The following is a 16,693-nucleotide window of genomic DNA, read 5'->3' as shown; positions in this document are numbered from 1 at the left end:
ATATATATTCAAATTAATAATTGAATGAAGTCGAAACAATCGTCTGAAACGATAAACATGGTGAGTTCGTTAATTTCTTGGTATATACATATGTATATAGATCACCATATCAGCAGTTAACTATCTACTGTGGAGGGAAAGGGATTATTAGTAATGGATAGGGTCTCATTTCCCCATAACTAGCAATACACCCTATCAGGTCGACCTCCGCGCAGTTCCCCCTGGAAACTATCGTGATCAATTCTAGTGTAATTCTTCACGATGAGCACGATGGAACCTGCTTTCATCCTCACCTATCACCCCACACTGGTGCCCCGCCAGCGTATACTGACAGGCGGGGTTGCCATTTCATTATCATCCATTGAAAAATTAACTATCTACTGTGAACATAGGCCTTCCCCATATAGTGCTATACCATACCTCAAGGTTTAAAATTATATAAAGAATAATTTGCATTAAGTAGATTTTATTTCAATACATAAATAAATTCGCCATATACACAAAATACTTAAGGCACTTAACATTATGGTCCCTCCAAAATACATACTATTTGACAAGAAATGACACAAAAAGTATTAACAAAAAATATACAAAATTATTATAATGCGTAAATAATATTTATAATAATTCGTCATTGATTTGGTTGATATGAACAATAGTGTCTATACAATAGCTAACGAAATAAATAGTAATTGGACAATTCGATAATAATTACCAATGGAATATTATTTATAGTGTATATCAATAAAGACAAAACATTTGATACTATACTTAGACTACCTACTAAAGTTCGATAAACCACACTTTGTTTTACAAAACATGGATACCTACTACTATTATTTGGTCGACAACAAAATGTACATAATAATTACAAAGCCTTAAAATTATCAGATCAAATTAAGTCTATATTACACAACCAATACAAACTAAAATATATTAATATTCTAATGGGACGTTAATTTTATACAAGCTCTATTTACATTCAGTCATTCAATAAGCTGTCTCTCAATGTACAAGTAATTTTATTACTGTGTAAAAATGTGTTAAAAAGACTTAGTATGCCCAAATACGTTCCAAATGCTAGTAAAGCTAATTAGGTTACTTACTTTATTATGGCAACAATAATAGTGCGAAGACGCGAACTAATAATTGTACAATACTAATGGCTTCGCAGATTGTCTGGTGTGAACATTAGGATATTAAGTCCTCAAAATAACTAGCCTGTATAAGATATCAATCCATTTAATTGCGTATTCAAGTTCTTAATACAATATAATATCTCGCAAATATCAAAGTAAATTTATAACATTATCTGCCATATCTCATGGAAGTATAAAATTTACAAAATTGTGGCTTATAGTATGATAGACATCAGTCGTCGTGCAGGGCACGTCATATCCTATAAAATTTTTGTCATTATTTCCATCCATAATTAACCACGTCTTAGTATCACAATCGAAACTTAATTTGATTTTACGTCACGAGGTATAATACTGGACTTAGCTCATTTGTACGTAATTAAAGGGAAATTGTCCTTTCATACCATGACATTCACCATAGTACCACTCTTCACTGAGTTTATGTGAGACATAGATGGTATCACCAGTTTTGAATCGAAGATCGCCGGGCTGGACTGGTTCGAAGTCGTATAACGCAGTGGCAATACCGATCTGAGGCGACGTCGGCAGTGCATCAGTGGGCAGTGGGACTATTATCTGTACGTAGTTTGATGGGAAAAGACCCTCGACGCCGCTTCGAAGGCGTCCATATAACCAATCGTTGTCCACTCTTCGTATCAATTGTATTCGTGTGTCTACCTGCAAAGGTAATTTTAGATGGTTAATGCATTGAAAGTAGAGATAAGTAATATATAGAAATATCCATATATTTTAGTTACAATATCTATAAGTATATTGGTCCAATAATAGATACATAAGATATCTATTATCCAATATATAATTCGAGTATCAAAATGACAAACGCCATCGGAATTAATAGATATCAGACCAATATGAGTGATACCGAAATAGGTTATAACCTTTTTTGCATCATTAATCTTCAGAGAAAGTCGATACATAGATATTACAGCGGTACTGATATTATCCATGCCTAATTGAATGCCACATGTAATGTAACTAGGAATATAAATGACTGACTTTTTAAACTTAATATGATATTTCATTATATATAGAGTACACTGGTATAACGACCCTAGTAAGGAGCCCTACTTGTCACAATATATGCTATGATGTCCATTGTGTTCTTCATGTTTATAAGAACCGATTACAATTTTCAATCCCCTAAACTAACAACAGAAATTTATAAATGAAATTGTTGAACATACTAAAAAGGCCGTATAAATTTAAATACTCTAATCACCAAATGACCTCAACTCCCGTTCAATGATCTCAAAGATGATAACATTGAAAGGGAGTGAAGGGCGCCAGTGGTGAGGGCAAACATGATAACATACAGGTATGCAACTTGTGGACTGTATATACTCAAAAACCCTACAGCGGCCTGCGTACCCAATATAACAACGCGTCCAGGTTGTTGATGAGAGCACGATTCTGCGGTGTATTGGAGATGACCGCAAAGTATAGTTTTGTTTGTTTATATCCGATACGGAAAAAGCGCATTTTAATCGTCAACAGCATCCTAAGTATGATATTAAAGGTTGGACTGTGTGCACGTTAATTGCTGCTGCGGAATTTCCAACAGAATTGTACGACGGCGATTTATGTAAATATTATATAAATAATATCCGTGTGGTCCTGGCATAGAATAGGCCACCCCTTACATTTCCGTGGATGTCAAAAGAGGCGACTAAGGGAGGGCGAGGGATGGGCAGCACCGTCCCTCTTAAAACACCTCTAAAGCCTAATTGCCGTGACAATCCGCCTGCTAAGCGTGGCAACTACTGGGAAAACCCTCCAAGGGGAGAATTATATTCAGCAGTTGACAGTTAAAGGTTAATATGATGATATATAATGTACGTATTTGTATAAATTTAGTAACATTAGCAACATTTACATTTGTTTATTATATACATAAGGCATTTTCAATAATAAAAAAGAGGCAAAAGTATGAATAAAAGTATTATTATATTACTGGAACTGGCAAAAATTAATTACGTCAGTCAATTAGGGTAGGTAGTTAAAAAATTTAATAGATTAGTCGTTAATGAACTTTGCTGATTCATGTGATTCCATTTCGAAATACATATTTGTTGAATTTATCGATAATGTACTTTAAAATTGTAAATTATTCCATTAAATTATAGCATCACCAGAGTGCCACACAGAAAGCGGTTATTAAAGGTATTTAACGAGTCATCTATAGATAAGGTCACCAGAGGTTAAATGATTCAGAAAAAAATAGTACATTAAATTAACGTCGAAAATATATTATTGTAAATTAAAGGCGTACACATATAGAATAAAAAGTGTTTTTATTTGAATAACTTGGACATACTTCGAAGCAATATTTTTATAATTCTGTTGCTGATTTCGAAATATTGACAATATGTCGAAATTTTCAAGATCTGTTTATCACCAATAGCATATATATTATATTAATAACATTTATTTATATCATCATCATATCAGCCATTAACTGTCCACTGCTGAACATAAGTGTGTTATAAGAAACGGTCCCGAGCCACCTACATCTACCGACTACCTACAATGCATTTGAGGTCGTTGCTCGTTGGGGGTTGTCCTACACTGGGTTTGTCTGTATGGAATCGCCACTCAAGAGTCTTTCTTCCCATCGGTTGTCGGTTCTCGGAGCTATGTGACCAGCCCATTGCCACTTCAGCTTTCTTATCCTTCGGGTTATATCGGTCGCTTTAGTTCTTCTGCGGAAATCTTCATTTCGGATTCTATGACGCAGTGAAACTTAGAGCATAGTCCTCTGCATAGCGCACCAAGTAATTTGAACCTTTTGCATACGAGCAAGTATTCAGGGCCATGTTTCGATTTTGTAAGTCATCACTGGCAATACGCACTGATTAGACTTTTGTTTACAAATTTTGAGACATTTTGAAAAGAAGTTAAAAATAATAAATTTATTTGTTAAAATATTGTACAACAAGATGACAGTAGTTAATAAATTCCCATCATATTCTGCTGTTTCCAGCGTACAAATATTTAAAAACATATAAATTATTATAATTAGCATGGGCGCATCACCATTTTCCAGTCAGTACCAATTTTGACTTATATAACTCTAGATTTAGTAAATATTTCAATAAATGTCAAAACTAAAATTTAATGAAATAGATCACAAAATAATAACTAACTTGATTATATTATTGATTCAAATATAATGAGAGAATGACAGCAGAAATGAATGTGAGAAGTAAACGTCGCTGTCGTGTCTGTACGTCCAGTCCGAAAGATAGAAAGAGGTGAAATATCTATGTACAATTAAATTAACCTACTTGGTGGAAAAGAAAGTAATGATGTTGACAAATGGCTATGAGATGAATATTTACAATATTTATTTACAGACGCCAAAATTTCAATAAATGTTAAAACTAAAATTTAATGAAATCGAAATAGGAAATGAAATGAAATAGGAATCGAACCCAGAACCTTATTTACGCCAATCAACATACCCATCACTGCATCACAAAAAAAATCGCTAATGTAGTCACAGAAATCTCGAAATAGAACAGATGCCTAAATACAGAACCCGTTCCCGAGTATAGCAAATAAAGTTTATGAAGCATCATTAATCATATTTTAGGACTAACAACGCCCCGACCTATCTACCACCAGTGTGGACAATATTAGTAAGCATAAATTGTTTTATGATACTCAACTACGTCAAAAACATTAATATATAATTTATCGATAAATAAGCTATTATCATGCGCATTATTATGGCAAAGTTTTTTTGTACTTTTTATTATATTTCACAACGAGTGAATGACACACTAGTAGTGGAAGTGTTAAAAAGATAACGAGTTCCTGTGATATTGCTCTACAATTCAATGGAAACATACATATTATTGTAACGAACATAATATCAGTAGAATGAATTCGCACAACACAGTGTGAATTAATGTAAATATCACTGATATTATTTCAATCTATTTCAAGTATTCATAATCAGCGACTCGATTGACAAGAACGCCCCTTTTAAATAGACACGTGAACGAGCGTCATCAGACAGATGTTTTGAAATTACGTATATATATATATATATACCTATATATATATACCTATATATATACCTATATATATATACCTATTACAGACACCAGCTCCTCACAGCAGAGTTCCATATTATTTTAATTTTATTGTATCCTATCTGTAAATTTAAGTTGTTTGTGAGGAGATATATATATATATATATATATATATATATATATATATATATATATATATATATATATATATATATATATATATATATATATATATATATATATATGAATATTAATTTTCCTTTTAGCGAGTCGACAAAAGAATAAAATCTTGAACTCATTGGCATGTGTCGGTGTTATCTTTTACCAAAAATATTGTTTAATTATACCATACGTAACCAGGTAACCGCCTAACCACGCTCTAATTACTGCCATTTTGTTTCCAACAGTTGCTATAATTTCACGCCTTTAAACGAATGATATAAATAAATGCATGTAATTTGCCCTAAGTAATTTCGAAAGAAACTAGACTTTGGCTAAATGTGAATTTGATCGAAGTTTCCTACATACAATTTACATAGAATTTAAAAAAAAATCGAATAATAAGCAATGCAAGTGACATTTTCGAAATGTTTTGGTGTAATATATTTAATAATTATTTTTATTATAAGTTTTAAGTAGTGACCTATCTACTGCTATCTAATTTCAATAGTGGAACCTATGAAATTTATAGTATTTCTAAAAATATAGTAAAGAATCCCGTGGGTAAGAATTTATATGAAACCAGCGTGGACCAATAAAAAAACTAATTAATATAATAAAATTGTAATTAGATCATATCTATAGATGAAAGATACTTAAATTGATATGGTGAGTCTTAATAAGATCCATAGAAGCCAAAACTTTTAATTTATTATAATTTTTGGAAATTATGGCTGTTTGTATGTTTGTTCCGGCATTACGCATAAACTACTGCACGAAATGGATGCGGTCACAGTTACGTTTCTTATTTGCCATCTCAATGGTGATGAAACTACGTATTTGCACATTTCACACCGCTAGGCCACCGTTTTTTCTTTGTAATAAATTCTCGCACTATTGAATTAAAAATGTAATAGGTATGTCTACTTGATTCTGCCGATTTTTCACCCAACATTTTAACTACGTTTATTCCACTTCAATTCCAATATCTTTCTTATATATCTACCCCTATGTCTTTATCCAAGAAACAAAAAAAAACTGAATTCTTCATAAAATTATTTTTTTTACACCATTGAGGTGGCAAACAGGCATACGGCCCACCTGATGGTAAGCGGTTACCGTAGTCTATGAATGCCTGTAATATCAGGGGCATTACGCGCAGGTTGCCGACCCTGAAAAAACCTCTTTACCCTTTATAGATCAGATAATTATTTTTACGCTTATCTTGTTTTCTTTTTTTATATTACTTTTTAATTTTATCTATTATAACAGTATCTTTAGAAAATAATGACAATAGATAAATATTTATCATCGACATATTTATTATTTCTATCACTTAAAACTTGTAATTACTTGGTCTATTCCTAATTTCTTTAGCAAAATTTATCTCAATCGCCAAAGAATTCCTAAGAAAAGTTAAATAAATATTACATTCTTATGGCTATAATCTCAAACAGGGCAGTCAGATATTTGAATTATTATTACAGAAGTTAAAATTATAGTCTTAATCTTTTGTCTTTGGGGTAGTTGTTTAAAACGTTCCAGGCATTTAGTTAATATTTGTAGCGGTTTCCCAGAAAAGAAAGTTTTCAATCAGCTTTTTTTTTTGTGCATACTTATTCTACCTTCAGGCCAAATCCATTGTATAAATATATACCTACTATAAAATTGTAATAAATAATTAAGAAATAACTTGCACTGTTATTATATAAATAAAAAGATATACGTTTATATAAAAAAAACGTTTTTATATATATATATATATATACGTTTATATAAAAAAAACGTTTATATATATATATATACGTTTATATATAAAAAAAAATATACGTTTGTTAAAGTAGTAAAGTAGCAACAAAGAAGACCCACAGTATCTATCCTTCCTTGCTAATCCTTTCTATTAATATACTTGTATGTTTATTTATAGAAAGTATTATTTGCATTTAACTTGGTTTTAACCATTTATTAATATTATTAGTAATAAGTAACATAAAACTACAAACATAAAAATATTACTTAACTAACTTAAAAATAAAATAAAACAAATCAGGCGGCGAGTTAAACTCACACTACTAACAATTTTTGTTATTTACTTGTAATTTCCTATTTTGAGACATAATTGTGGTTAAAAAAATGGAACAGATAACTTTTTTTTTTAAAGGTTTTTTGATAATTTCCTAAAAGTGATGTTAGTTAGAAGAATATTGTTGGGAGAGTTGTACACTAGCAGGTCAATTTTGAAAGTATCTATTTTGGACCCCATAGTTAAAAAATTCAAATATTTTTCAATAAAAATTCATTGCAATATATCATCTTCATAATTTTGGCCATTATCCGTTACTGCAATATATGCGAACCAATCATATGTAAAACTATTTTATATATTACTCAAATTTATAGTATTACTAATTTCTGAGATATAATGCTATGACAGATAGATGGACAGCCGGACAAAGTCACACCATAAGTGTTCTCTTGTATCTTTTTAGTATGGAATCCTAAATAAAAAGCATTAATTTGTTGGGCCCATTTCGCAAGAAACCCTTAAATGTTTGATCATAAAATTAAAATTTTCGGTTTATAAAAAAATAATCACATGACAATAGTGCAACACACATGTATGGAATTGATTTATTAAACTTTTTTCATGTAAGTGTTACAGACAGTTTTCCACTACACACATTTTTATCATTTATCATTATATTTTAGTTGAAATGAAAAATCCTTTTTAATATTATAAATATGAAAGTGACTTTATTACTTTTAGATTTATCGAGTCCTTATGGTGCCAAGAACTTAACGAATTATCTAATTATCATGAAATTTGGGTTGGAGCATGACAAAGGTTTTTATTCTAGTCACGCGAAGAAAGTCGCAAAGAAGGGTAAAAGATATTTAAATTTATAGAAGCAAATGGAGCCTGCACTTCCTTCGAATATTAAAAGAAAAAACTTTATCTCTTACTATATGGTACTTGGTAAGGATATTCAAGTAATTCGAAGCTGTGGCTTAAGTTTTAGTTCTAGTTTAAACTTGAATGTTAGTGAAATAATTAATGTGACAAAGACATTTACCGAAAAACACAAATCATCCGGATGATCCGTAATATAATCGAAAAGCGCCACAGCATGTGGTTCCTCGTTTTCTTCCCCGACGTCATCATCTGCTTCGAATTCTGACAAATTCTCAGGCCATTTCACTGGCAGATCCTCATCGACAACCTCAGGCGGTGGCGGTGGCGGCACACAGGGCATCGGCGGCGATGACTCCCGCTCCGTAGATCTCTCCACATCCCAGCCAATAGGCTTTGTATTCTGAAATAATGTAATAATACAATAGAAACTAACTTATGAGGAAATCACCTCTTCCTTTCCCGTGGAAAAGAAAGGGATGGTTTCCTGGTGATGGTGGCTTATTCTATGCCAGGACCACTATTTTATTTTTTTCTATTATTATTTTTTAGGTATTATGTAGAGAAGTTAAATAATTCATAAATGTTTATTTGACAATTATTTAACCTCCGTCTGTACCTGTTGAATAAAGATACGGTCAGTGTTATGTACAGAATCAATATAGGTACACAATTTGTGTGATGTGAGACAGTAAGCTGGTAGAACAACAAAATTCTGCCTCTGAAGCGGAGGCACGACAACGCTACATCAACGTCTACTCATGACCACGACCGGTTTAACCTAGTCAAAAAGTCGAGATAATTCAGGTAAATTTGCACAGTTTACCTAAATGATCGCTTTAATTCTCGTCTCTTACGAGGGTTACACTGAAAATTTTTAGAACTGGCTACTTGAAAGCAATATAATAAAAAAAAATGTAAAAATTTTGAAAATGGAACTCTTTACGAATAATACTGAGTATATAATTTATTCATTTGTCATTTGTTTTACGGTTTGGCGGCAAATTGAAAATAGTCTGTGTAACGTTATCATGAACTTAACACGAGAAAATTTTCGTGCAATGATTTTTTATGACTTTCGATGTCATGTAAGTCAACAAGAAAGTTATGATAGACTACAATTGACCTTTCACGATGAAGCCCCGTACAATGCCACTATTTACAACTGGTTTAATGAGTTTAAAGGTGGTCGCACTAATCTCACCGATGATGTGCGTGAGGGACGGCCTTTTACGGCGACGACTGAAGATAACATCAGTGTTGTGCGGCGTATGATAGGGACTGACAAAAGAGTGACCTATCAGCAGATCCGGGCAAGCTTAGGGATTGATATGAGTCAAGTGTACAAAATCCTCCATGAACATTTGGCGGTCAGGAAGCTTTGTGCCCGGTGAATACCTCATAATTTGACCGAGGCTCAAAAACTCCGTCGTGTTGATTGGTGAAGTGAAATGCATGAAAGATTTACCGGAGGTGACTCTGAATTCTGTGTTTGATATAGCTACGGGAGACGAAAGCTGGATTTACTGTTATGATCCCGAAACTAAAAGACAGCTCAGTGAGTGTTTCCTTCCAAGGAGTTGCCAACTAAAGTGATGGTGGAAAATGAAAAAGATGGTGGCCTCGTTCTTTGGAGAATCGAAAAACAGTTACTGCAGAGTGGTACAGTAACAATTGTTTGCCACGTGTTTTAGAAAAAGTGCGTGTGAAACGACCTCGCAGTAGGATCCTTCTTCACCACGACAATGCTTCGTCGCACACCGCCAGGCAAACGATCGCTTATTTGGCGACCACAGACGTAGAACTACTGGGTCATCCGCCTTATAGACCCGACTTCGCACCATGCGATTTTTATTTATTCCGAAAAATAAAAGAAAAACTTCGAGGAAAACGTTTTATGGACGCCGAGGAAGCTGTGGCTATGTTTCAGAAGGCCGTCGATGAGATCCCTAAGGACGAGTGGGCAAAGTGCTTTTCTCAGTGGTTCTATCGGATGCAGCGATGTATTGACGTAAATGGACACTATTTTGAAAAGATAAAATAAAGGTAAAAACTTGCTAATTTAATCAGTTTTTGATTTTCTAAGGACATTCAGTTTGACCCTCGTATAAACCATAAATCATGCAACGTGAAAATCTTAAAATTTATAAATAAGTCACAACTGCAGAAAATGGTTATGATACCCAAACATATAAAAATATTAACTTTAAACATTGTCTTCCACTAGAATGGAGTTATCAATTTTAATCTATTAATTTGATAATTTATTATCAAAAATAGATTTTTTTATATACGTATATAACAAATAAAAATTCAATTTTTGTTAATAAATTTCGTAAACAATAATTTTTGCAACTTGATGAAACACACAGAAATAAATAGGATACAGTAAATAAATTGAAAAAATAAGTGCGAATACACACTTCAATATTGATTTACATGTCATAGGCAAAAAGCAATTTGGTTATCCTATGCTTATTACTAATTGTACCAATGAAAAAAAAATAGATTTTCTGAACAATTAGTACTTAATCGTCGTGTTATTACGAAAAGATCTTTAATCGCGGTAAATCTGGCAGCCAGCATTGTAGATAAGTTTTGTTTTTTTTTTCTTATTGTTTTTGTAGTAACACATTTAATAAATCTTGACAGCCGTTAACTCCGCTATCTTTTTTTCATAAGCTACTATTACTCACTGGGTGTATATAAAGAGCTGAGATAATTCTGGAAATTGCGCCATTTTGAGTAATTGGCACCAATTAAAATTTTACTATGCTTAAATGCAAATTGGTTTCAAGGCTCATTACAGTAATTTTACCTTCTGGTACCTACCAATAATAATAATACATAAATCTGCAACATAAAACTTTGAATAATAATTGGCAATGTTTTTGGAATATCAGTACAAAAAATTTACTATAAAACTTAGTAAATTTTCCTTGTACATTTAAATAATATTAACACACTCATATTACAGTTTTCATTAAAACTATCTCCTAAATGATAAGCTTAACCGATATGAATAAAAATTATACTTATATGTAGGTATACTTATATATGTTAAGAGTTTATAGATGTAATGTTTATTTAATTTTATAGTCCAATTAATGAGTCTGTTACATTCAATTATATACATACATATTTATTTAACCTAAAGTACTTCTGATATCGATTCAAAGACTTGATTCAGTAACAAAGATCGCTTTCTAACATCAGATACCTCATTAGATCCAAAGTATTTTTACTGGATTGGATAAAGCAATTTAAAGCAAACATCTTACTTGAAACCCACTCAAGACTGCTTACTTGAAATCAAAATTTTTCAAACAAAATACGAGGTCTGTCCGGAAAGTTCGTATAAAAGTGTTCTGGAATGCGAGAAAGAGGAGTGGGGAGGCCAGGTAAGCGCAGGACCCCTTCCTTATGTCCCTAACAATGCTTCAGTTCTGGTCTGACCGCCGTGCGGTGCATGGCTTGTCACGCCATCTGTGAAGTTACCTCTTAACGAAACCCCGTCGGCATGGAGCCCGCTTCCGTTGAAGAGCAGCGCGTCGTAATCAAGTTTCTCTCGAAACTCGGCAAGAATGGCCGTGAAATTTTTGCCGATGTAATTCGATAAGACATCCGGGGAACCACGAACAAAAAAATCAAGAAAATCCCGCTCAAATGTCAAGACAATGTTGATTGTTTTTTTCGATGTTCGGGGGATTGTCCATCAAGAATTCGTCTGTCTCCAGGCCAGACAGTTGATGGAAAATTCTACGTCGATGTGCTCAGACGCCTCAAAGCTCGTGTGGCACGAGTTCGTCCAGAATTGGCGCGAGAGGGGCGTTGGATTCTTCACCACGACAATGCCCCTGCCCACACCTCTCTTGTTGTCCGTGAGTTTTTGAGTAAAAATTCCATTACGGTGACCGAACACCCCCCCTATTCGCCGGATTTGGCCCCGTGTGACTTCTTCTTGTTCCCAAAAACCAAATTGGTACTTCGGGGGCGGCATTTGGGGGACATAAATGAGATAAAAAAAGCTACGACGGGGCAGCTGAGAAACCTACAACCAGAGGACTTTCAAGGAGCCTTCTCACAGTGGAAACGGCGTTGGCACAAGTGCATTATGTCACAGGGGGAGTACTTTGAAGGGGATAAAATTGATTTACCTGAATAATTGTAAAATAAAATTTTTAAAAAACTTTTATACGTACTTTCCGGACAAACCTCGTACATCCAGAACTTTCATTCTATGATCAGATTTCAAACATTTTCTCAAGATACATTTTTATAATGCCGTGCCATGTGTTTCCCGACATAGAATGGGTCAACACTTCCTTTCCCGTGGTTGTCGTAAGAGACGACTAAGGGAGGGCGAGAGATGGGTAGCAATGTTCCTCTTAAGACATCTCTAAAAGCCTAACTGCGGTTGCCAACCCGCCTGCCAAGCATGGCAACTACTAACAAAACCCCTCAAGGGGGAGGCCTATGTTCAGCAGTGGACAGTTAACGGCTGATATGACGGTAATGATATACTAATATGAGTATCCAAGAAGTATATAAAAAAAATCCACTTATGGGGAAGGATTATGTTTAGCAGTGGACAGTTAACAGCTGAAATAATAATAATATTGTTATAAATGAGGAAAAGTTGTAAAAGTATGTACTTACAAAATTATCTCCAAAGCCAGTGTTAATTTTTTGTATTGGTGTTGTTGTATTAATACTCATAGGAGCCACAGGGAAACTGGATCCAAAAGTATTTTTCAATAATGTTGAGTTATCAGGAGGTTTAGGTCTTGCTGGTTTAGCTCTGATTATTGTTGGCCCCTTTGTGGTTTTCAGGGGACAAGGCTGACTATGATCGACACTTAATACATTATATAGATCTGTACTTAAAACAGGTTTCTTCATTACTGGAGGTTTAGTTGAAGCTGGTAGTGGAGAGAATGGGTCTATGGTACTAAAGTCATCCAGTGTATCATCTTTAACAACAGTTTTTCTCGAGTGCAATATCAGGTCGAAATCATCCTCAAAACCACTTTCAGCCTGTGAGGCATTACCACCATTATTGACATTCTGATGGTTAGTTGACGTAGTAGCATCTGACCCAAAGCTGTCTACGCTGAGACCATCACTGCTAGACCTAGTTGTAAATGTAGGGGAACTAGGTGGTGAAGATAAGTCTATCAATGCTCCAGTTTGAACATTCTTAGGTTCACATTTAGGAAACATCCTGTGAGTTTCAATCTCACTTGTGATATCAGAAAACAGCACATCCTGTGGATTTGAATTTCCACTCGGATTATTCACAACTCCATTTTTCTTCCTTGACATTAATGATGTAAGAACTGTTGGTCTCCTAATAAAGTGTGATGGTTTTGAGGGAACATCAGGTTGCTTAAAATTTATTTTGGGTGGTGGAGGGCGCGGTGGTGGTTTTTTCTTCTGTGCAAACTGGGGTGATGGTTCAAATACATCAGCACCAAAAGGATCATCGTTCCAATTGGTGACTGGGGAATAGCGATTGACTGCTCCTGTTGGTACCGCTGGGGCGGGCCGAGAAGGACCCTTCATACCTAGTACAAAAATATACAGATTTATATATATTGACTAAGATTGACATTAACTTAAAAGAGGCAAGGGGGTAAAGGGTCTTAAGGGCGGTATTAATATTATTTTATACTTAGCAAAATTTGTAAATAATTTGGCATAACTTTTTATATAAATGATGTAATGTAATAAAAAATTTGATTTTTGTATAAATGATAATTGCATATTATTATTATTATTTACCTCAATTTTATTTTAGAATGAATAAACTTGATAAAAAGACATGCAAGATAAATACATTAATTAAATAGGGCAGCACACAGGCAGCCTGCTACCCTGTCTAGAGACCAGTTTCCCACAACTGTTTAGTTACATGCTATTGTTGCTAATTGAATTGTAATATGGTTGTGGTGGGAAAATAAAAATTATTATTACTATTAACTGTTTCAAATATAATAAACTGGCTTAGACTTTATTAATCTGATTATATCTGGTAAATATAATAAATAATTATGTTACAGTCTTAGTGGTTTAATAACTATTATACATAAATAATGATCATTATATATAATCACAAAATTGTCTAGATAATGTAAAATTAAATTATCATTTTCATCATCATCATATCAGTCATTATTTGTCCAATATATGGATTATTTATAATAGAACGTCAAAGTTAGTTTTATATATATATATATATATAAGTTACTTATTTAATATATTTTTAATTATTATCTATGATTGTCATAAGTAATTAATGTGAAATTATTATCTCGGACAATTTTTATTTATAATATTTTGAAAATTTTTAATAAAAATTTTAATTCTTACTATTTAAAATAACAGCTTATTATTGGTACACACATAGTTATATTTAAAGCAAATTGAAATAAAACATCATAGTCTTAAGTATAAGTTAAAGTTAGTTTTATTACTTTAGCCAAGTCTTCCAAGATATTATATAAAATATCTAGTTAATGTGATTAATTATGTGTTAATTATCACTTTGTCTAAATAGCATAGACATTATATGTAGTGGTTGAATAGTATATATAATATCTGGCATTATTACTTTTTCTGTAACAATTATACATAAATTTAAAAAATACAAGCATGTCAATTGACACATTTTTAAATTGATTACAGCAAATTTTATAATAGTTTTTAAAAGCGCAAATAACTTACTTTTAATATATCAGTACAATAATAAAAAAAATATAAGATTTATAATTATACAAAAATGCTTCCTAAACACTTCCACAAAATCTATTATCACTATTTAGCACTAATTTACAGTAACGACGCAACATCACATTCAACTACTACATTACAAGTCAAGGCTCAATGACATGTTCGCGAACTCTATAAGTGACTAATTTCAATTGTCTATGAGGTGCCTACTAAGACCCTAACACTGATATGATATTATTTTGTTATCAATATCCACCCACTGAAATAATTGTTTATTGACCACGGTCTGCGTAGAACGTTACATCGATTGGTGCCAGGCACGGAATAACACGGCCTTGGTAAAGTTCATACTGGATATTGAACGTCGCATTCGAAACAAAATAGGTAGGTAGTTCGTATGATAATATCTAATCATAAACTTAATTTATATCTAACTATAATGTGGCACATATTATTGCTGTATGTTTTTATTAAGTTTTACATTAACAACAAAGAGAATCAGCGAAATTACCGTACCATGTTTGAATAAATCCATCAGCTGTCACTGTTATTATCACTTTTTAAATAATACACTTGTACACCACAAACTAGGTTCTTGCAACGTAACGTTATTTCTTCACAGTAAATAAAATTTTAACTTATAATGTTTTAAATTGCCTTTCAATCAGTGGATTCGTGTTTTTTTGAAGTTTTTCTAAATCTATTATAACTACATATTTTTATTCCCTATGTAGAGTAGATATAGTATACCATAGATTTAACCAGATCAGCTGTCTATACCAGTGATGCCAGATAAAATATAACGGAATTTGTCAAAAACTGAACCTCAAGTAGCAAAAGTTACCTCAATTTTTTTGCAATATATCTTGAAATCGCCTAATAAATCGTTAGTGATTAACCCCCATAACCCCATAATGTGCCTTTGAATAATAATAAAACCGACTAAATGCAAATGAAACTCAAACGCCGATAGTTCTATATATAGATATTAAATAAAATAACCCCTATTATTTATTTTATACGAAATAGACACCTAATAGTTATTATTACTAATATTGTAATTAGTATTTTCTTATTTCGTAAATTTTCAAATTTGTGGTTGTGAAACTAAATTTGATTTTAAGGTTTTTGATAATTTCTCAAAAAATTTAAGTAGTCACAAAAATTTTTTTACCATATTATTCACATATACCTTTATAAACTATTTATTTATTTATTTATTTAAGGACAACCAACAAAGCATACATTTATATCTACTTAAAAAATTCATGATAATATGGTTACATTATAAAATGCTGCCTCAATTAAAGGCCGCCACGACATGCGTATTCATAATATATAATTATTATTAAGAAAATTTATAAAAACTACAATACTAGTTATATAATAAATAGACTACAGTAATATTTTAAATTTCAAATTTATATTAAATATTAAATAACTTAAATATAACTTAATATAAATATATTAAATAACTATAGTTATTTCAAAGTTTTAACGATATTAACTTTGGAAATCAAGATGGGAAATAGCTTTTTTAAATATTTTGGGTCTAAAGTCAAACTACTTATAAAAATAACTAAATTGAAAAATTTGTTTAAAAATGTACAAATGAAGTAATTCATAAGGTATTCCAGGTGGACTAGTAGGATTATTTAGAAAATTTGGCACAAATATAAAATAAAATATGTAAA

At 32.3% G+C, this 16,693-nt stretch overlaps 1 protein-coding gene across 2 annotated transcripts; it reads right to left on the bottom strand.

The window, feature by feature from the left end:
• Positions 1–449: 449 nt before the first annotated feature.
• LOC113520289 (uncharacterized) lies at positions 450–15,757 on the bottom strand. Of its 2 annotated transcripts, none has more exons than XM_026905572.3 (4): positions 15,516–15,757; positions 12,927–13,834; positions 8,431–8,670; positions 450–1,817 (listed from the first exon to the last, which is right to left on the bottom strand). In XM_026905572.3, the coding sequence occupies exons 1-4, from the start codon at positions 15,532–15,534 to the stop codon at positions 1,500–1,502; spliced, it is 1,485 nt and encodes a 494-aa protein (XP_026761373.2). In that variant the 5' UTR covers positions 15,535–15,757; the 3' UTR covers positions 450–1,499. The 2 variants fall into 2 exon arrangements, with proteins under 2 accessions (XP_026761373.2, XP_026761374.1); XM_026905573.3 differs by lacking the exon at positions 15,516–15,757 and adding an exon at positions 14,994–15,246.
• Positions 15,758–16,693: the final 936 nt, after the last annotated feature.

This window comes from Galleria mellonella, unplaced genomic scaffold, assembly GCF_026898425.1.
Source record: "Galleria mellonella isolate WM207_F2 unplaced genomic scaffold, CSIRO_AGI_GalMel_v1 utg40, whole genome shotgun sequence".
Lineage (NCBI taxonomy): Eukaryota > Metazoa > Arthropoda > Insecta > Lepidoptera > Pyralidae > Galleria > Galleria mellonella.
This window is presented reverse-complemented; position numbering and strand designations above follow the sequence as displayed.

Excerpts from the sequence above, each read along its gene's own strand:
- LOC113520289 (XM_026905572.3), bottom strand. Across the intron at positions 8,671-12,926 it reads CTGGCTTTGGAGATAATTTT|AATACAAAGCCTATTGGCTG; the intron begins GTAAGTACATAC and ends ACATTATTTCAG. Across the intron at positions 1,818-8,430 it reads CGGATGATTTGTGTTTTTCG|GTAGACACACGAATACAATT; the intron begins GTAAATGTCTTT and ends TTACCTTTGCAG.